At 45.2% G+C, this 22555-nt stretch overlaps 2 protein-coding genes and 1 long non-coding RNA gene across 3 annotated transcripts in view; all 3 read left to right on the top strand.

Moving 5' to 3' along the window:
* The window catches only part of LOC310845407 (homeobox protein ANF-1-like), an 87780-nt gene that overhangs the window by 5250 nt on the left and 59975 nt on the right, over positions 1-22555 (top strand). The window lies entirely within an intron of this gene.
* LOC310845469 overlaps positions 2404-22555 on the top strand; it is a 78330-nt gene continuing 58178 nt past the window's right edge. The window contains exon 1 of the long non-coding RNA XR_014564778.1: positions 2404-2641. This is a non-coding gene — a long non-coding RNA (uncharacterized lncRNA). The remainder of the gene's footprint in view (positions 2642-22555) is intronic.
* On the top strand, positions 12015-17891 carry LOC310845400 (transmembrane protein 254-like). Its single transcript, XM_083740549.1, has 4 exons — positions 12015-12175; positions 13813-13916; positions 15669-15728; positions 17495-17891. Exons 1-4 carry the CDS (start codon positions 12062-12064, stop codon positions 17610-17612), a joined length of 396 nt encoding a protein of 131 aa, XP_083596675.1. The 5' UTR covers positions 12015-12061; the 3' UTR covers positions 17613-17891.

Here is a 22555-nt window from a genome sequence, read left to right as displayed (position 1 = left end):
TAAATCATCTAGTGAAGACCTTTTGGTTCACCCACATGGTTCAATTCTTTATTGAAGCTTGGGTGTTTTATGCTCTCTGTGATGCCATCCATATAAATTTTTTGTTCTCTTTTATTTTTGGTTGATCATGATTTTTAATTTTTATAAATCATGACAGATCCATTTAGTCAGAAATACGTCCCTCTCAATCCCTACCATTTCATTTACTTATGTACTGCTTTTTATGGGTATTTAAAGAGCTTAGATGGTTATTTAAAGATTGCTCTTTCAAAATATACATTGAGCTTTTGAAGGAACTGTCAAAACACAACTCCAGTTTTTCTGATATCTGCAGGCTTACACATTGCCCGCAGTCAAACGGGACTTATTTGAGTAATATAATAATTTTAATATTTGAAACGGAAATGAGATGAAGTGGGTGTCGATCAGGGAGAGAGAGCTTTATTGGCAGTAGAATCCCAGCTATGGAACAGCCTCCTCAGTGAGTCTTTCCTGGTGCCTTCTTCTCTAAATCATCTAGTGAAGACCTTTTGGTTCACCCACATGGTTTAATTCTTTATTGAAGCTTGGGTGCTTTATGCTCTCTGTAATGCCATCCATATAAATTGCAAAAGAAGTTTTTGGTTCTCTTTTATTTTTGGCGAAGGCAAACTGCAAAGGGGAAAAGTTCAATGATTTTAGGATTGTAGCTTTCAAAAGTGTAGATTAGTGGGAGAGAATTTTTTCTCTATCCACTTTCTCCATGCAATGCAAAATTTTATAAATTTCTGTCATTCCACCTCTTATCCAACTTTTCTCTAAACTAAATAATCCCGAATGCTCCAACCTTTCCTCATTGTTCCATCCACTTTTTCACTCTGCCGGCCCTTTTCTGAATTATCTGAACTGGAAATCTGTGATAACGCATCACCTGCTTGTATGCATAGGGTGGGATGGGGGGGCGCAACTAATCCCTTCTCCACTCCAGTCCTAATTGCTTCTAAATTGCTGTTTCCTTCACACGGCAGTGGTGGGAAGAAGATGGGAAGAACGCTGCGTGTTTTGCAGTACATCACAAAGGATTGCTGACCTCCCCTCCCGTGTTTATAAACACAATAACCGCAAAATAATCCCCCTCCCCCTCTACCACAAATAGTTCTGAATCTCTACTCCCCTCCCCTGCCCTCGTTTGCTATTTTAAAACTATTACAGTTCTCCCAACATCAGTCCCAAGCAGTGAGAGACCCACATTTTGGGGGCCCCGAACTTGAGCTGTTCTGTGGGCCCCTTCACAACTAGCAATGAATTCTGGGTAACCACTGTTGTCATCTTCAACGGGGTTGTTCCCTGACAGATCACCACATTTAAAAAATAAGATTTTGATTAGAATTTCTGTTCTGGGTTGTCACACGTCTCAAAGTCACTGGTGTGAATAAAAATGTTTAAAAATGTGGATTAATTCTGGTCTGCGGCCTCTCTGGGATTTGGCGCCCAGAATTTTAAGATTAAATGGTTTCATAGGAGATCTGCGCTTGCGTATCCAATGCACTGTTTTTAAAATAACGTAAGCTTTTTCCTAGCGTAAAATGAACGCAAATTTAACCGTCCATTAATAAAATATAGTTTGCTTACTCATCTTAGATTTCTTTCTTCGGTTGCCATCGCTGTTATATTTACCGTAGTATTCGCATTTGATGCGATTCCTGGCCGTTGCCACGGCCTCCATCCAAGGCGATGTACAAATCTATTTAGACGAGAGGGGATGCTATGAGGGGTATTGGAATTAAGTTGTTCCAAGCTTCTTTGTAGATATGAAATAATTTACACTTGCTTCTTTTTAGAACAACAACAATTTTTTTAAAAAAAGGAGAGTATTTGTACGATGCAGGTGTGGGACACCCCACTTTATTCAATTCTGGAGTAGTTACTTGCACTGGCTTGGCAAAGAAAATGTGTAGCAGTCGCCGGAAAGTCCTCTCTCTCTCTCCCCTCACTTCTGAATTCTCTTCTCTTCAGTTGCCTGCATTGGATAATGCTCCAAGTCAAAACGTGCCAACAGCGAAATATTAAGCATATCAACGCCGGTTTTTAAAATGTATTTTATTGTTTTTTCACATGCAATGAATAAAATTTAAAATGCAATAAACGACGTTACCTAGTCTGTCGTTTCTTGGAATCAACAGCAGTTTAAAGTTGGAACCGGTGCTTAAAACCAAGGGCTAAGGACCAGTGGCGTAGCGTGGGGGGTGCAGGGGGGGGCCGGTCGCACCGGGCGCAACATCTGGGGGTTAGGGTTTGGGGGCGCAAATCCGCGGGTTAGGGGGCGCAAATCCACGGGTTAGGGGGCGCAAATCCACGGGTTAGGGGGCACAAATTACTTGCCTTGCCCCGGGTGCTGACAACCCACGCTACGCCACTGCTAAGGACGAAATCACAGACTAAAGTAGGTCAAAGTCAATTGGTTGTTACTGGCGGCCGAAGTGTCAACTGCCAAAGGGGTAGCGAGGGAGGGAGGGAGGGGATTGACTTAGTTTAGCAAAACGACGGAAGAAAACGTGACTCCCTCTTATCAGCTGGAAAGGAAGGGTGGGGTACGCCCACCGGAGATAAATGCCCAGACCGAACCGCCAGCAGAATAGCAGAGTGAACCTGAGGGATCTTAGTGTCCATTTTTAAGGCAAAACCAATTGAAGAGAGAGAGAGAACAAAGGTAAAAGAAAGTTTTTTAAAAAATGATTATTAATTCACTGTCTATAAAAAACAACAACATTGCTCTAATTATTTATAGGGGAATGAGTAGGAAGGAAGATGATTTCTGTTTCATCTGGGTCAGGATCCTGGCGTAAGGAAGGCTTTCAAAGACCCATTTGTGGTAGCCGGGGAGAGATTAAACATGTCTCACTATTTCCTGGGAAGAAGCCCAGGCAAAACTGCTTTGCACACCTTTATTCGTAAACACGAAGCATTTAGTGCGTGGAAAGTGCGATCCTATACAGTACACACTTTCCTGAACGTTAAATCCTTTTCAAATAAACGGCGATTTAATTTCCCAAGAAACGTGGTTAGGATCGGCTGCGGAAAACGATGGCAGGTATAGAAATAAGAGCGTAAACTTCTTACTGAAAATTCTTTGGTTTGTTTTCATGCAAGCCTTGCTCCGAGCAACCGGAGGTTTATTTAAAGGCAACAAAATGCGTGGAAATCAATGTCAGGTACAAAAGCCTTTCTGTAAAAAGCGAAGGCTTTGCCCTTCTGCGCTCTGCCAGGTGGGTGGTCAGCGGGGCGGTTGAAAGAATTGCCACTGAAGCGTTCTCTACCGGGGGTCATTTTACGCAGTGTAACCTCAGTCAGCGCCCGATTCTGGGGGACTTGCTCCCGGGCAAGTGCAGGCGATGCAGCCCCGAGCTTTCCATGTGGGGAGGAAGATCTGCAAGCGTCGCTTCAGTTGAAGCCGAGCGCTTCCTTCAGATTTGCCTCTTTGTCTTTTCCCAGGAGGAAGCCACCCCAAAGTCGGAGGAGAAAGGCGAAAAAGGACTGTTTTTAGCCCATCTTACCTCGAGCTTCTAAAAGGAACCGTACCCCGGATACGAGCCTAGGGAGTCGCTGGCAAGGAGCATCGGAATCGAAGAAGATCGTGTGCACGTAAGAAGAGGTATAGTGGGGGTTTCTAGGATTTCCTTAAACCGCAAATACTGGATAAATTTAAATTTCTCAGAATAATTCTTTCGATGTCATTCGATTTCGTTAGATCTTCCTGATGCCTCCGAAAGGTGCCGTATTCAAGAGCCAACTTCCTCTTTCCTGGGTTTTTGTGGGGATTTATTGGGGGGGGGGCTGTTGTATCGTGGATGTAAAGGTTTTTTGTAAGGGGTGGGTGCGTTGTGTAGCCTCCTTTTTAACTGCAGGAAGAAATTGTGCCCATACTTGTTCAGAAATCCTGGTTCCTGATTAAGGCTTCCTTTTCCTTCCCACTCAGATTATTTGAACAGTAAAAACTCTTAACAGACCTAAAAACTCTTAACAGACCTAATTTGAGGATAAAACCATCTGGTTTTCTAGGCTGCCTTTATAACCTGACCCACCTGACCGAACTCCCAAGGGAGTGTGCATAGGGTATTCCTATTAGGATGGCAGCTTTCAGCACCTTGCATTGAGAGACCAAATGTGCAGCATTCAGCTGGAACCACACTTAAGCAACATTGCTTTTCTAGCCAATGTCCCGCAAGTCCCTAGTTCTCCCACACTGAAAAAATTACACCACACAAGGCACAAATATTCGGCGGTCCTCTGAGCTAGAAAGTGAAATTATGACCTATCCATTTGGAAATAATGGGCATTTTGTTCTCTCCTTTCTTTTGTTCAGACCTGGTTTCAGAACAGAAGAGTGAGAACAAAGGTGACTGGGTCCAAAATAATGATCAGGAACCGAGCTACAGCTCCTTATAGCCGCTGTGACAGAAGAAGAAGTCCATTAAACAGCCTGGGGAGCAGCCCAAAAAGCAGCCATGCAGCTTCCATTATCCCGAAAGCTTTTGTTCAGACTTGGTTTCAGAACTGAAGAGCGAGAAGATGACTGTGTCCAAAACAATGATCAGGAACCGAGCTACAACTCCTAATAGCCGCCCTGACAGAAGAGGTCCAAGCACTCCGAGAAGCAGTGCAAGAAGTCCGACGCAGCAACATTACCAGCCACGCAGCTTCCATTATCCCGAAAGCTATGAAGGAGCAGGGTTCTGGCAGCCACCTCTCAGCACCACGCAACTAGGAGAGAACGTCTATGCAGCACAGCAGCAGAACTCCCAGGAATTGAACCCGGTTCATTACCAGCCAGCTACTGTTAGTGGAACTGGGCTTCGTGAGACTTCCCAGGCAAGCCACTGCCCAGTTCCATATTATGATGCAGAGATGATGAGGCAGCCTCCACCATCGGCTGGTAACTTCTGTACTCCATCAAGCAGTAAAACTCCCTGGTCTGCGATGGGGAACAGTCATGCAATGGGGAACACTTATGCAACGGGGAATTATCCAGCTGCAAATGTTGCTTGAAGATTACCAAAATGGGCAGCAAAGCAATATCTTCCCTTCTCCCGACGCCTTCTAGGGTTACTCATCCATATAAATACATTTTAAAGTTTTTCAATAAAGTTTGTTATTTTAATGCCTTTGTCTGGGATCATCTGGCTTTCCTTTTACTGAAGCATTCTCTTCCCTTTGCACAAGCAAGCTAAAAGCACTTGTATACTGAAATAATAATAAAAAGCTGAACAATTTGCCACTTGTTCAAATAAGGACCAAAGTCAAAATCTGGGGTTAGAACAATTGGGTAAATGTTTCAAAATGTTCCAATTTTGCTTTTGTTTTTGTTGGGTTGATGTGGGTTAAATGTTTAGTTGGGGTTGGTGGTTACTTTAATTTGGGTTTAAGTTCATTATTGTTATTATTTTTATAATTTTTTATTATTACTATTGGTTTCTTGGTTTGCTATTTTTGTACTTTTTGCAGAAAACAATAAAGCATATATGGATATAGATATATACGTGTGTTTTTGTGCATGTGATTCTATGGGGGATGGATTTTTCTGAGCCCTGCCTGCCTGTCATGCTACATAATGCACTCCCTTTTTGAAATGTTGCCTGAATACAGAAAGGGGTTGGGTCTGCCGGATCCCCTCTCTGCTTTTGCAGGCAACTTCCACGAAGGAAGAGTTCACCCAAATCAAAATCCACAGTAGCTTGATGATGTGACTCAGACATGGGTTAAATCCTGGAATTCAAAGTGTTAAATGAGGATGCTATTGGAGAGTATTGGGAATGCCTTACAAGATTCCAATCTGTTTATAATGCTACACATTATCACTTCATTATTCAGTATTTCCTCTTGTCCCGAATCTTAAACCAAGCTAATCCTTGCTGAGCTTCTGACAACCAGACAAGGGACCAGTTGTGCTTATGCGGTTCAGGGTTTGCTTTTCCTCTGCTTTCCACCCATATGGTGCTGAAACCGAGTTTCAGTTCCACGAGCTTATTTCTATCCCACCCAGGGGCGCCCACTTGAATAGAAGATGGGGGGGGGGTCAGGTAAGCCCTGCCCTGGTCGATTGCAATTAGAGCACTGGGAGGGGGGGGCAAGGGACCTGGGCCCAAGAGTTTTCTCCTAGGACCCCACCTTTTCCCCTGGGACATTGAGGCGGCCCACCTCCTTCTTCCCTCTCAGCCCCCGAGACCCCCGCGAGGGAGACCAGCCTGAGAGGCGCAAAGGCACCCGAGTGAGATTCGGGGCTGGTAGTAGGGTGTGTAAGTGTGTGTCTGTAGGGATTGTGTGTGTGTGTGTGTGTGTGTGCAGGGATTTGCACCCTGATACGCCGCCAAATATATACATCCCTGAGGGAAGATGGCGCCGCCGCGCCCTGTGGTGGCGCCTGGGGAGCGGCTACCGGATAACTCTGAAGGGCTTCCCTCTCCGCGTTGTCTTCCCTTATTACTTTTCCGCAGCATCAGCGCTATAACGAACGTCTTGCCGGGGCAACGGGGGGGGGGAGGGGTGTCCTTCCCGCTCCTCTTTCTGGTCTCAACGACCGCCCATCCCCCACTCCCTCTCGCTTAGCCGCTTAGAATCCAGGTTGGCGCCGCGTGCCGTTTCCCGCCCAAACCGCCCCTGCGCATGCGCCCCTGCCTGTCCTGCCTGGGCGCCCTTTGGCCACGGCTTCCCCTGTGGCGTCACATCGGCCGCCCTCCTCCTCCTTCTCCCTGGTCTCCCCGCTTCTCCCCCCCTCCCCTAGGTCTCCTCTTCGCTCCCTCTTAACACAATGACCCCCCCACCCCACCCCGCAGGGGGGACCCACCCAGGAGGCGAGATAAGCGCGTTAGCATGTCTGGCCTCTGAGGAAGGCTGCCCCCTCTCGCCTTCCATGCTGCTCCTTTCATTCCTCCATCCTTCTGCTCCCCAGGGCCTTCTCGGCTGCGGCTCCAATCTGGTGGAACGCTCTGTCACAAGAGACTAGGGCCCTGCAGGACTTGACATCTTTCCGCAGGGCCTGCAAGACAGAGCTGTTCCACCAGGCCTTCGGTCAGGGCGCAGCCTGACTCCCTCCTCCTGCAATCTGCACAGAATTTTGCTTAACGGTTGCCATCAATTTGATTTTAATTAATTTTATAATGGAATGTTTTTAAAATGTGGGATTATTTGATGTTAGCCGTCCTGAGCCCGGCTTCGGCTGGGGAGGGCAGGATATAAATAAATATTTGAGCCCCTCACAATATTTGTTAGTGAGGTGTTGGGCCCCCTCAATGTTTGGATGCTCCTCACAGCTCCCAGTCCAATGCATTCCTCAAGTGGGGCAGGTGAAAGACAAGGTAGAGGAGCAAATGGCTGGGAACAGTTGCAAATGCCCTGTCTTATACTGTATTGAGAAATTATAACATCTCCTGCCTAGCAGGCAAAGTGAGAGGGAACATTCCTACAGGTGAGTCCCTTCAGCTCATTCATCATCATGTAGAAGGCTTGGGGGAGAAATTGGCAGCCCAGGAGATGTGTTCCATGTTCTCCCTCCAGAAAGGACGCATGTTCCCCCCCAGTTCTCATCCCATCCCTTCCTTCCCTGGGCTGAATAGTACACTGGAAGCTCAGCAGGACTTAGATCTGGCTGTTTTATTAGTTAAGAGATATGCACATTGACAGCAGAATGCAGATAATGAATTTATACTTTTTAAAAGGAAGGATGGATGCATACCAGCAAGGAAAGAACAGCCTAGCTCAACCTGGATTTAAACAGCTCATTCTCTCATTCAGGGATGCTTCAGCTGCTCTCCCTCATATATCATTCCCCTCTTACTCCGACTAGAGAACTAGTCTTTTGCAGGACTGTGTCTTCAATTGCACTTAAGTATACGTATACTTAAAAACAACAATAAACAGCCAAGGAGGAAATCTTTCTCATTTGTGGGTGTTGCATTGCATCAACAGCATGTCCCATTGCATCAACAGCTGAAGACATTTTAATCTTTTCGCTCTGATGAATGTAAAAAAAACACAAAACTCTAAGAATCAGGCCACTGCATGTAGCAACTTGCATGCTCATGCCAAGTTGTAATCCCTCTCAAAATTATACCTTCATATTCTGATGCAATGATAATCCTATTATCCTGATTTCTTCATTTCCTCTTAGTTAAACGCAGATCTTCTGGGAACAAATTCAGATAGCTCCAACAGATTGCTCCTCTCTGCAACATGCTGCTCAGGTAAAGAAAATGGCCACACAGATGCAACATTGCAACAGGCAGCTCTTGCAAAACTTCAAGACCCACTATTGGTCTCGTCTGCTCAAACAGCTGGAGACTGTTTCCACATGCAAGGGAAGTCCCTAACTCACCAAGGGTTTGAGACCCATCAGCTACCCTCCCCTGGTTCAGCTAGCCAGTCAAAGCCATTCCCAGGGTGTTGCTGCTGTCGCATGCTGACGGCTTCTAGGAGCCACAGGTGAGAGCTGAGTGCGGGGGGGGGGGGAGAGACCAAAGGTGAGCAACCTATCCCAGAAGGAGCATGATGTGTTCTCCACCAGAGGTACTACCCTCCTCTAACACTCCACACACAAGTAAATAATCACTTAATAAGTTTATTCCAAAATTTCATTGTAGGTCATTAATTCCTGTTGGCAGGTGAAATAGATTTAGTAATCATTAATATTAAGTAAGTAATCAACCAAGTCACATTAGGCTAAAGCACAGAGCCTTATTTTTTAAAAAAGAAAGGCTGCATGTTTCCCTCTGCTACAACTACAGCATAGAATGAAGTTGAGGTTGGTTGGGCTCAGCAACAACAAGCCTTCTCATAGAAAGTCAAGTAGCAACTAATTACTATGCATGCCCTCCCAGGGAATATGTAATTTACATTCATGTACATACATTCTGAAAATAGAATGAAGTTGAGGTTGGTTGGGCTCAGCAACAACAAGCCTTCTCATAGAAAGTCAAGTAGCAACTAATTACTATGCATGTCCTCCCAGGGAATATGTAATTTACATTCATGTACATACATTCTGAAAATAGAATGAAGTTGAGGTTGGTTGGGCTCAGCAACAACAAGCCTTATAATATAATAATAATAATTTATTATTTATACCCCGCCCATCTGGCTGAGTTTCCCCAGCCACTCTGGGCGGCTCCCAATCAGTGTTAAAAACAGTACAGCATTACATATTAAAAACTTCCCTGAACAGGGCTGCCTTAAGATGTCTTCTGAATGTCAGGTAATTCTTTATCTCATAGAAAGTCAAATAGCAACTAATTACTATGCATGTCCTCCCAGGGAATATGTAATTTACATTCATGTACATACGTTCTGAAAATATACGCATGGGGAAACAGTTGTGAGTAATTTATTTAAATTGAAACTTCCCCTGTGCTTTATATTGCAGTAATAGCAATATACTTAAAATGTGCAAAGCATCGCGTAACATTATGAGAAACAAATCCAGATGGCCCAAGCATGCAAGCCCCATCCACCTACACTTCTGGACTGCAGACACACCATACATTTAATGGTCCTTTAAAACAATCCTGGGACCTATAAGGGGGCCAGGAATTGTAGCTCCGTGAGGGGATAAATGGCTGTTTCTAGCATTCTTTGGCTGAGACAATGTGCTTACCCCCGCTTTTCAGAGGGAGGCGGCTGCCAGATCAGCAGAGCCTGGCACTTGTGATATTCTGGCACCAGGTCCCCCCACTCCTCTCCATCACTGCAGCCCTTTTTCTGGCTTCTCTGGAAAATGTGACATGCAGGAAGCCAGCACTTTTGATTCCTTTCATGTGCTAGAAAATGCTGAGGACAAAATGTGATGGACGCGACGGCACTTTTTCCTCTCATGCCGTTGGGCCCGCTCTCACTTAGATATATTGTCTCCACCTCACTGAACAACCCTTTACCTGAAGGTTTCTTTCCCTTTCCCTTAAAAATTCTAGCCCCAGAGTATCCTGTGGAGGACATTTGTGAAGGGGTAACTAGTAAGTTGGAGTCTCAGACAGGTTTTCTTTAAATAAACAATAAATATTTATTTAAGGCAAGATAGTATATAACACAAATGGATTCAACTTAGGTTAGTTCAGAAATACAGTGCAATTTCACTTTAAATTTGTCCTCAGTTGTTTTTGCATTATTGGTTTGGTTCAGTTTGGTTCTTTTTTCTGGTGATACTTTATTTCAGTTATCCACCCCTTTAACAATCCTGCTCCTGAGGTACTATAAGTAATACAGTGGCACCTCTGGTTACAAACTTAACTCGTTCCGGAGGTCCATTCTAATAATAATAATAATAATAATAATAATAATAATAATTTATTATTATTTATACCCCGCCCATCTGGCTGGGCTTCCCCAGCCATCTGGGCGGCTTCCAAAAAAATATTAAAATACTGTAATACTTCAAACATTAAAAGCTTCCCTAAACAGGGCTGCCTTCAGATGTAGACCACAGGGCTCTCCACACCCCCTCCCTTCACTGGGTCTGGGAGTTTCATCTATTTCCTTAGAAGAGTCTATCTCTCCCCTCCAGACTAGATTTGAGTCCCAAGTAGGCTGTTCCTTTCCAGCTCCTACTTCTCCTGGCTCAGCCTCTGCATCCCAGTAAAATTCTGGTCTATTCCTACTAAAGGACACCACACTCTGTCCTTCACAATACACTCAGAGTGGAAGTTGTTTCTTCCAGAGCCAACTCTTTCTCCCATTCACTCTTTATACCTCAGCCTGTCTCCTAACCCGTCTCCCTAGCTATCTCCCACCCTCTCCAACCACAATTCCAACCCACTTCAACCAACCCTCTCAAACTAACTGTCTCTCCAAAACCTCTCCTTTTCAACTCTCCCTCCTGGAACCACGGCCAATCAGAGGATGCCATTCATTAACAATTTGCAGGCAGGGAAATAAAAACAAAAAAACAAAAAACACTTGTTGATCCAACCTGTCCAGCAAAAGCAACCTTTTTGACACACAAAACCTGGCCCATTTTTTGTTTTATAAAAGAAGCGAAGGAAGGCAAACCAGAAGCAAGTGTTGAATGGTTTCTTTAAATATAAGGCTCATTATTGTTTCACAAGATGTGTATGTCTTTAAGGGCCAGAGCAAATAACATGACCTAGTTTTACAGCTGTGAAGCAGTTTAACAGGTGCTGTTAATGTTTATTAAGCTGTTACGTTAAGCTGTTATGTTAATTAAACACGTAGCTCTCTCAATACCCTGATGGATGGGTCATGCATATTGATATATTGTAATTTAGTGTAAAAGGAGTTTTTGTTTTTGTTATTAAAACCTAGCAAAAGTCACTTTTGCGTTTCTTGAAATGTGTGGTCTCCCCAGCACGCCTTCTGCAGCGCAACTAATCTGCAAAATAGCCAACAGCAAGAGGGGTCAAGCACTGGGCACTGGAAAGGGCAAGAAGAGTAGACAATAAGCACATTAGGGATGGGGACTCAGTGAGTGTGCAAACTCCAGAAAGGCGGATGAGTGGTGGTGATTGTGTGTGAATGAGGTGTGCATGGCACTATTGCACCACCACGGGCAGGTCAGCTGGTAGCGCATGGGACTCTTATTCTCAGGGTCGTGGGTCCAAGCTCCACGCTGGGCAAAAGATTCCTGCTCTGCGGGTGGGCGGGCTGGATGATCATCAGGGTCCCTTCCAACTGTACGATTCTACGATCCCCCCTCTTGTCTCGCTTGTCACTGTGCTGAATTGTGGCAAAATGGGTCAGTGCCCTGTTAACAAGAAGTCGAGCCCACGCAGGGGCGGCTTTCGGCGGGATTCCTGCACTGCAGGCGGGGTTGGACTAGATGACCCTTGGGGACCTCTTCCAACTCTCCAGTTGTGCGAATTGCCGCCAGGAGTTTGCCACAAAGACTCGTATTCGCGGTTGCCCGAGAGGAGGAAAGCAGCAGGCAGCAGCGCGGAGCCCGCGGAAGTGAGTCCCGCGTACCCCTCCTAATCCAACCCTCCTCCTCCCCAAATGCAAATACGGCGCCGTCGCCACGCCCCTCCGGATCGCTTCTTGGGGCTGCTCGCAGGAGGCGGCGGGAACAGATCCGATCGCCGAAGAGATGAGGAAGGTGGCGGGCTCGATGGACTCCCAGGTCGAGCACCGCGCCGATTACTTCCGACGCTCCAACCTGCTCGTAATGGTGGCGATCTTGGTCGGCCTGAGCTACCACGGGGTGAGCGCAGCCTCCCGGGGCACCTGGTGCGGGGAAGCGCGGGGCGCCACGGCTCCTAAGGGCACGGGGGACGTGCGGGGATCATAGTCATAGCTGCCAACCTTTCCCTTTTCTTGCGAGGAATCCTATTCGGAATAAGGGAATTTCCTTTTAAAAAAGAGAAACGTTGACAGCTAGGATCATAGTCCAACCCGGAACATTTCGCCCGACGAGACTCGAACGCGCGACCTGGAGGTTAAAGTCCTCTTGCTCCACGGGCTGAGCTATGTCTCTCTTGCCGTGGGAGCCAGAGATGGGAATGCTTGGAGGGGATCCCCATGTACCGTACTTAGCTTTGAAGATGTTAGGGATGAGCCCGCCCAAATCAAGCGTGGTTTTTTTTTAAGTCACATTTATTTCATGGGGAGAATTTACAGTATTCAGTAGGGCGCCCCATTGAGTTCAGTGGGCATTACTCCACTGCAACTGGGCAAAGGGTAGAAGCCTCAAGTAGGTTTTTAAACTCTCCCACTGAAATGAATGGGTTGGGAAAAAACAAAATAAACCCCGGAATCTTGAGTTATTTTCTGCTGCTCTGAAATAGGGGCCATTTTTCTTGTTTCTGTCTCCCCCCCCCCCCCACTCAAAGGTTTTTGGGAGCTGAATCCCTGATTGGAGTCCAGTATAAATATGTTTTCCGCCGTAGTGCACTTTTAGTGCATTTCATGAAGACAGCCGGCTTTAATGCATAGCACACACTGTACTGGTGAGGTTTATTCTGGAAGTACATTATATGATAATTGTGATTTATTTTTTTAGGGGGATCTAGACCGAGATCTCATCAGCTGTGGGCTTTCTTGCCTAAGTCCAGTGTTTCAGGGTCCTCCATACCCTCCATTGTAAAATGCAAGGGTCAGAACCTGTTTCAGCCGTGGGCCGGTCCACCGTCCCTCAGACCATGTGGTGGGCCGGACTATATATTTTTTTTGGGGGGGGGGAATGAACGAATTCCTATTCCCCACAAATAACGCAGAGATGCATTTTAAATAAAAGGACACATTCTACTCATGTAAAAACACACAGATTCCTGGACCATCTGTGGGCCAGATTGAGAAGGCGATTGGGCTGGATCTGGCCCACGGGCCTTAGGTTGCCTACCCCTGGTCAAATGGCTGCTAATTTCTGGATTGTGCCACCTTGTATTGATGTCCCCGAATTTCATATATTATGTATGGATACAGGGGGATAAACACAGGGGGATAAAGTTGTGAATTCTGATGTTGCGGGATGATGGGTTATGTTGACACGTATATACAGTGGTACCTCGGGTTACATATGCTTCAGGTTAAATACGCCTCAGGTTACAGACTCCGTTAACCCAGAAATATTACCTCGGTTTAAGAACTTTGCTTCAGGATGAGAACAGAAATTGTGCTCCGGTGGCGCAGTAGCAGCAGCGGGAGGCCCCATTAGCTAAAGTGGTGCTTCAGGTTAAGAACAGACCTCCGGAACAAATTAAGTATGTAACCAGAGGTACCACTGTATGCCGCTTAGGAATTTGGAATATTAAGTGGTATAGCTAAGTAAATAAAACAATACCTCCTGTATGCTTACTTAAATGTATCTTTCTTTCTCCCCTCCCCCTCCGCACACCTCAGTGGGCAGTCTTTTCACCCTCAACAATCCCCTATGACCTTCTGGGACCATTAGGCACCGTCACTAAATATTTGGTGGAAAACCATAAAACTCTTCTCGATATAGGGTAAGCTGAATTCTCCTCTTCTACCTGTTTACATTCCTTCTGCTCACCCAACAGCGGGGATTTTGGGGGTGGGTGGGAGGGTGAGTAATATAATATGCAGCCATATGTATGTGTTTCTCCTTGCATATTGGGAGGGACAAGTGAAATGTAAGAGCAAGCTACAGTCAAGCAATGTATTTGAGATTATAGAGTCATAGATTATAGAGTCAGAGAATTGTAGAGTTTCTAACAATGGACCCAGGGCCTCATTCTTTTTTCTTCCTTCCTTTTTAATTGTAAAAACCAGTCTGACACACGTGTGAAGGGTGGATCGGGACAGGCTGTCTAGCCTTTGTTCCTCTTCCACTGGTAGTTTTCCAGCCCATAATTATCTCCCCTGAGCACTTTTGTCACCTGGGTTAAAGCATAGCTGTCAACTTACAGATTTGAAAATAAGGGACCAGCAGCCTCAAAAATAAGGGATCAGCAGCCAAAATAAGAGATTTTGGCTTAGCTTATACAGAAATCCCACACTCATGGAGCCATGCTGCTTTGGCTTCGACTGACTCCCACCAAAGAAGAGTGGCAGACAAAACTGATGAACAACGTCGAGATGGCAAAGCTTACAGGCAGAATTAGAAACCAGGAAGAGGACCTCTTTAAGAAACAATGGGGAAAGTTTATAATTTAGTTGAAAAGCTATTGTAAAGAGTTACATACATTGGTAAGATTGACAGAAAACCTGTAGTAAAAATTTGAACTATGGATGGACAAATGATTTATAAAAATAGTGTAAAGAAAGGGATGCAGAGGGGGAAATCACTGCACTGGTTGGAGGGTATGCTAAGCAGCACGTTGGGGCTGCCGTTGTCCTGGGGTGAGGAGTTCCATCGGCCCTTCCCTGCCTGAGACAGAGGGAGGGAGGGACAGAGACTCTTGCCCATGCCGCCCATGAGCCCGGCATGAGGCGGTTGCGGCGCGGCGGCTTAAGTGTCGCCCTTATGTGTCCCTCCCCGTCCCCTCCTCTTCCTCCTCCCTCAGGCCACCTCCTCAGCCACCACTGCCTCCTCCGGCTTCCCCTGGTAGCGCGGCAGAAGTCTCGCAAGAGGGGCTGCCTGCCCGCCACCCGCCACCCGTCTCCTCACAATGTGCCCCTGAGGGGGAAAAGGGAGAGACGAAGACACAGCAGCTCATGCACGCTCTCTCTCTTGCTCTCTTGAGGCGGAGGACCCCGAGCCGCTGCTTCCCTCCTGAGCCGGGCGAGCATAAAACCTGGGAAATTTAAGAGACATCATCAATAAGGGACAGCAGCGGGAAATGGCACTGGGATAAGGGAGTTTCCTGCCAAATAAGGGACGGTTGACAGCTATGGGTTAAAGAGCAGCTCCATACATGCCTTACTCCACTCGGACTGTGTGGTGTTTCTGGTCTGGTTTAGGCTATGCATAACTTGTTATTAGAAATATGCACATTAATATAAAGGGCAGGGCAGAATGATTGCCTGCTTTTTGAAAACCCCATTCCTGCACCTGTAAGCCATGCTTACCGAAATGAACAGGCATTGCACAAAGCATATTTGAGTTGCTTCAGTGAATTCCTGTCCATTTCACAAGGGCTTGCATGAGAAATAACAGGGTTGTGTCCCCTGTTAATTAGCTGGTGATTGGGGATGTGTTTGGCTTTCCCCCTGGGAATACCTAAATGTTTTGGGCTAACCCTTATCTTGCTTTAATTTACGCCAGTTACAAATGGTGTTATTTTCCTTCCTTTCAGATATTTAATTACCTGGTTAATCCACATTGGGGAAGCATTATATGCCCTCAGGCTATGCAAGTAAGCCATTTTTATTTTATTTTGGCTCTCTATTCTACCTCCACCTCCCTCTGCCCTCTCCTAAGCAACAGATAGAGCAGCAAAGCTGCATCTGGGCTTGTGAGCTGGTTTTCTGGGTACGGATATGGGGTGTTGTAGGAAATGCATGAGCACTCCCTCTCGCTGCCTAAAGTGGTATGGAAGTGACACACAGGTTTTAATAATCTTCACATCCTATCTTCATGAACTGGGTCTAAAGTAAATTCTGTCAAGGACCAACTTCGGAGCTGTCGTTGAATTTGCTTTTTAAAAAGCAGCCAGTGCTTTCCAACATTGAACCAATGAGGTGTGCTGTGCATTGGAACCCAACCCAGCTGTGGCAGGTGAACTTACCCTGACCCTTTTGTCAGGTTTCTTAAAAAATAATAATAAAAGCGCTGGTACTAGTTTACAAAGCCTTATACATCTGAGGACCAGGATACCTAAAAGGCTGCCTTGCACCTTATATATACAACTTATGGTTGCATTCTGCAGGAGAGGGCCTCTTGCAGATACCATCTCATCAGGAGATCTGCTCCGTATAATGCGGGAACTGTACCTTAAATTTTGGTGGCACCTACCCCTGAGAACTCTGTCTATTGTCTTTTAGGCACCTCTTAAAGACCTTCCTCTTTTAAGAAGCCTTTTAATCAGAATTTTATCCTGGCCTTTATCTGCATTGTGTTTATATATGCCTTTATTGTTGATGATTTTGTATTGTTAATTGCTTTGGGATGTATAAATGAAGTAAGCAAAATAAAAGAACATAAAAGAAGCACAAGAAGGAGCCAGTGACTGTGTAGGTAGGCTGGTCTGTGTGAGTGCCAGCAGAGGAGTAACAGTATGATGGTTCTAAATCCCAGATATATGCACTTGGATTCAAAACCCTGTTTGGAGGTTATCTGGAACTAGTGACTGCATTGCTGATATCTTTCCTTCATTGGTGTATCACATGCCACTCTGGAAAGTTCCCTGAAGGCTTCTGGTGAGGGAGCAGGGGTGTGGATGACAGCCTAACTTCAGTTTCCGCCCATCCTCCAAGCAGCTGAGGGCAAAATATGTGGGATGTAAACACAGGAGCAGTCAATGACAACATTCCTAGAGTGTACATGTTAGAACATGGGGAGGGATGTCTGTCCAGCAAGCAGGTAAACTTCCTGGGGACGGACTTCCTCTGCATGTGACCAGAGATGGGTGTGGCCTCACCTGTGCAGGTAATGATAAAAGCACAGGGCAGGCAGCCATTCTCTCTTGCCTCTTGCCTCTCTCTGCCATCTTCCTTCCATGAGGAAACTTCTAAGGATGCCCTCTTGGCTCTCAGCCAAGAGAGGACAGTACTATCTTCCTATAAGATAGTTTCTAAGTGTATGTAACCTTTTTAAGCCTGCCTACCTTCTGGGATCATATTGTGAACAGAACGTGAGTAAACTCTTTTATACTTTTATAAAGACTGTGTCGTGTCTTGTATTTTAAGAGGGAACAAAAGGGGAAATTACCAGAGTAATTATTATAGAGGTTCTAGCGAACCTGTGCAGACGTTACCGTTGCGAACTTAAAGGGGAATGTCATAAACTCTGCTGATATTTTGGGAACTTGTTAGCACAAGTTGGATAAAGATATAATTAGTCAATATATCCTCTCCTGCACCCCAGAACATTCCCACAAAATAGACATCTATCTACTTAACTTGGATTTTAAGTAATACATGCAGAAATGTCAGGCTTTATCTGTCTGTCTCTTCACTGCAGGATGAAAGGCATCACAGACCCTTCAACTCAGCGTTTGTGGTTGGTTCAAACATTTTTCTTTGGAATGGGATCTCTCTACCTTTTGTTGACCTACAACCCCCGGAAGAAAAGCTGGTGAAGGATTCAGCCAGAAGAGAAGGTTCCAACACATTCTAGCTTTGGGGTATATTTTTCAGGGAAAGGCATGGGTGTATTCCTAAATATTTTTTGTGCATTCAGAAGTGTGGCAATCTTCTCTTTCACTTGGAAAGAGAAATTTCTTTCAGACATTTCCTCTGCAGGTTTTACAGCTGTGGGCAAAGCGAGGAAACTAGCTTGTGACAATGGGGGGGGGGGGGTGGAGCCTTTCTATTTAGATCAAGGAAATAAAGCCAGTTCTTAATGGTCAGGACCAAAATGCCAACACTCACAATATATTTGCAGAGGACCAATTTAAAATAGGGGTGACAAACAGAGCAAGCACAGAGCAACCTATAGTCTCTACTTCTCAGGTCTAACAGTAGCCTTATTCATAAACTGAGCTGTATAGAAGTGTGATGAGGCATCTTCCTTTGGGCCCAAACTGCACCTGTCTGTTGCTCCCCTGGTTTTGCCTGCATCCATGGCTGGATTGTCCTCTATAAGTGATTGTATGGATAGTCCCCTTCATTTATGAGCCTTTTTCTCCCCTCCTCCGCCACCCTTTTTACAGGTAAGGATTGCAGATTAAGCAGGTCTGTGAGCACTGATCTCTACATGCAGCCACACTGTGTCCAGGCTGTAGCTATGACTGGGAGGCAAGGTGGCATTTTCATTCTCTTTCATTTGCACCATAGACTAATAATAATAATAATAATTACTATTAAAAAATAATGTGCAACAGTGTAGATTATCCTTGTTGGGCATCCAGTTTTAGCAGGTGGCTTGGTTAACTTTTCTTCCCCTTTCTTGAGAAAGAAACCTCTTCTATTTCTCACCCACCTTCCCACCCAGAGTTTAAAGGGGTTTATCCGCAGTAAATGTGGTCAGCATTGCGGCCTGAACATCTTGCAATCTTTCTCCACAAACGCTGCCACCACGCCTCTGATTTATAATGGTCTACCAGCAGGTTTTGCTCTTATGTTTTCTTGCTGCTCTCTTAACAACCTGCATGCATTGCAAAGCACTTTAGTTAATAACCGTGGCACTAAACTCTTGGGCATGGCGCAAGCTTTTCTTGAAGTGCAAAAGGCTGTGAGAGAGAAAGCGGTGACCACATAAGAACTGCAGTCAAGACCAAGAAACCCCACTGGGGCAGTTTTATTTCTCAGAGATCCAACGTGCTGTTAAAAGGTAGTTCTATATAACATGCCTTAAATTCTTTAGGGGAGATGCCCCCCCCCCCAAGAAATAGATCAAAGCAGATCTACTAGTTTCAATTTGAGAGAAAGCTTTGATAGAGCTTTCATTAAGCGTTCCTCATCCAAGCTGTGTCGTGATAGACAGAGCTGTCTGTGGGCAAGGTTTAGAAACAGCACGTTAGTTGGATTTGGAGGAAGTAGTTAACAGTGCCTGTCAGATGAGTGGGTGCATAATTCATAGATGTGTTGGCCATTGTGTTTAGTATCTGCTTAGTATGTACATGTTTAGTACCTACATGTTATGCAGTGCCACCACCCAGATCTGAGAAAGGAAAATTACTGGTGCAGTTTTTCCCTGGCATGGCATTGCTTGGCAGGGTGAAGTGGTTTACAAGATTTTACCCTCTAGAGAGACTTTTCACTAGTATAAGCTCAGGGGCAGAAGGAGGGTGAGAAGCAAAGGGCACCAGCACAGAGCTTGAATGAACCCCTCCACCCCACCAACTTTTTAGCGTTTTGTATTAGTGCAGTGCATTTTTACTGTAGTGCATGCCATTGTTACGTTGGTGCAGGAGACAGGTCCGCTGATTCTGTGCCGGAGTAAATATATAAAGGTTGGGACTCTCTGCCACATTAGACCATAGACCTTGCCTTTGGTTTGAACTTTTAATTCTCTTGATGATTTCTTCTGAAATGCCTTATAATGTCTTTCAAACACTGTGTCTCATTTGGATTTATTTTTAGGCAGCTCTTAAGAACACTGCTGCTCATAGTTTTAGCATTTTGCCTTTGTGCTTGAACACCCTGCATGTTCCGTCATGCTTGTTGTATTGAGAATCACCTCTTTAACACATTACGTTTTACCTGGCTATTCTCTGGATGATTAAAGGTAGCTTCTGCTGTTCTTTATACTGTTAATACTCGAAGGGAAACATGGTGAGCTGTTTGACTGTTGCATCTTGTGATGAAAATGTGTCCTAAGATACGGTGCTTAATTGGTATAATGTGCATTTTGAGCTGATAATTTCCGAGAGCTGTCTCACTGCTGGCCTTGAATAAAGCTAATAATTCTCTCTAAAATATAAAGCATGCCCTGAAATGGTTACAAAGGATGGGGTGGTGCTTTCACATCCTTAAAGCAGGGGTGCCAAAACACAAAGTATAGGGCCCCCTAAGGGTTCCTAATGCAGCCTGGGTTTCCCCAACCACCTTCCAGGAAATTTTGAAAAATAACCAGGCCTTCATAGGATGAAGGGGTTGACTCAACAATACCTGCTTTTGTGTGTCATCGTATCGGGTTCTTTCCTCAGTTCCCTCTGTTTGCAGCAGGAATGCTAAGGAGTTGGTGAGGAAATGCACTTGGGCATCCCAGGAACACGGCCAGATAATTTGTACAAGTGTGCATGTGTATACATACACAAACATGTTGTTCTTGCATTCACACTACAGATGTGTTAAGAGCAAATGGCTTGCCAAAGCAGGCGCAACCATTTTGGATTACTCTCATTGTAGTGTCCGACTTGAGGCAGAATTTTACCCTTGCCCATCTGCCAAACTGGGAATTAGACATTCTCATCCCTCCCCTATAGAGTGGGTATAGGCAGGTCTGCCCTGATCTCTCAAGCAAATCTCTCCCTTCCCCTAAGACTGCATTAATTTTTGACTAGGAAAGGGGAGGAAGCTGTTTGTGTGAGTGCATGTGTGACAGTGTAGGGTGGTCGCATCCACTTTTGTCCATACCCACCACTGGCATGTTGCCCCCAGAGGGTTGGCAAAGGGTGATGTGACAAAACTGTGCATTGCCCTTGCTGGAGAATATGCAGGAATCTGCCTTTGCTTGCAACTGGCCTGAGAACATATTGTCCACATCGGAATGCCCAGTCGGTTTATATATGGAGTTTCACAGTCGCCCTGTAAAGGACAATCTCTCCTCAAGCCAACATTAAGCATAAAAAAGAAAAGAAAGGGTTAACAACACACACACCAGGCATTAAAAATAGCAGTAAAGATGTTTGGAAACCAGACTAATGAAATATTTGAAAGTCCTTTGAAAAAATGTGGCTTGACTTGCCTGTAAAAAAGTGGGAGGGAAGAGGTCAAGATAAACTTCTGGAAACAGAATGTCATAGTCTCTCAGCACCAGCATAGTTTCTTTTCCCAGGGCCTTCCACATGATAATGAGCTGAAGGGACTCGCCTGTGGAGGTGTCCCCTCTCATTTTGCCCTCTAGAAAAGAGACCTTGTCATTTCTCAGTACTGTAGAAGACAAGGCATTGGCAGCTGTTCCCATCCACGTGCTCCTCTATCTTTCACCGTGCCCCACCCCTGGGAACTGCTTGTCACGCCAGTTGAAGAGGCAGGTGACAGGAGAACTTCCTGCTATACCTGTTTTAATTGGCATAAAATTTCCATGTAGACATAGATACATATTAAGCCAAAAATTGAGGAAACCAAGTGCTCGTAGCCTCCAACAGCAGATACGTAAATTCAAAGCCATTCAGGAACGCCTTTTCAAGACAATACCTTATTGTCTTGAATATAAGCTGCACCTTAAAAATTGGAGAGGGGAAAGAAAAAAAGAAAAAATACCCGAATATAAATTGCTGCATTCCTGGCAGCGTACTGGGGGCGCGCTCTCCCTTTCCAGCCTTGGGGGAGAGGATGGGGGACTACGCGCAGGGTGGGCGCCACTTTGCCGTGTTCCTGGTGCTGTTTGCCCCATGCTCCTAGCTACATACCATAAGGTTGCAAATATGAGCCGCACTTTAACTTTTCACGGTCAGAATTTTGGAAAAAAGTGAGGCTTATATTCAGACCAATACGGTAATTCTAGACTTGCATTCCATGAGGCGTGAGGGACTGTAGGCAAATATAGGCTCCCCACCCATACACAGTGGTACCTCTGGTTATGAACTTAAAGTTTGCTACCAGGAAACCTACTTCCAGGTTAGTGGAGCTCGTTACCCAAAGCGTTCGTAAGGAGGACAGTACGTAACCCGAGGTTCCACTGCATTTATCAAAATCCTGGACTTCTTGGTTCTAGTCTGCTCGCATTAAGCCAGAGACAAGATTAAGGGTGTTGCAGTGTGGTAATAAAGAATAATCGATGGCGATTAGGGCAGGAAGATGATGTTACTGAAACACCCAGAAGATTTCCAATACAATTTAGTTGGTTAAACTGGTGGCTGGGGAGTGTTGCAGCTTTCTTTCCAATAAAGACATTTTGTCATTGTTTCCAGCCTTCTTCCTGTATTTCCCCACCTTTATTTTGATCACCAAGTATTGCACATAGACACTGTGTGCAAGAAGATTGCACATGCTCGAATCCTGTAACGTTACCATTCATTTTACAGCATTTAAAGGCATCTCATAACCATTTGAAAAACAATGGAATAATCCTTAACATTCGCATAGCGCTTTCTAGTGTTCAAATGAGTGTTATATTGTTGTAAACTTTAACAGCCCTGTAATGGAAATCAGTATTATTATCCCCCATGCTGCAAATGTGGGGGGCGCAGAAAGTGGATTGCCAAAGGTCACCCGGTGAATGCATGAGAGAGGCAGCAGTCAAAGCTGGGGCTTTCTGATTTTTAGCTTGCTCTCTTAGCTAGCATGCTACAGCAGGTGTCGTTATAATGAAATACAACTAGTAACTGGAAGCAACTGCAGCAACAGCAACAACACCTAACAGTGTGAGAAAAAAGTAAAAAAATAAAATAAGCAGAGAACTAAGTCTGAATTG

This window comes from Podarcis gaigeae (genome assembly GCF_964106915.1).
Source record: "Podarcis gaigeae genome assembly, chromosome: 5".
Taxonomy (NCBI): Eukaryota; Metazoa; Chordata; class Lepidosauria; order Squamata; family Lacertidae; genus Podarcis; species Podarcis gaigeae.
Note: the sequence above shows the minus strand (reverse complement) of the source record. Positions and strands in the feature narration are given on the sequence as shown.

Bases quoted from the DNA above. Each gene is read 5' to 3' on its own strand.
- LOC310845400 (XM_083740549.1), top strand. From the start codon at position 12,062: ATGAGGAAGGTGGCGGGCTCGATGGACTCCCAGGTCGAGCACCGCGCC. The intron at 12,176-13,812 runs GTGAGCGCAGCC...CGCACACCTCAG, and splicing joins TCGGCCTGAGCTACCACGGG to TGGGCAGTCTTTTCACCCTC. The intron at 15,729-17,494 runs GTAAGCCATTTT...TCTTCACTGCAG, and splicing joins TATGCCCTCAGGCTATGCAA to GATGAAAGGCATCACAGACC.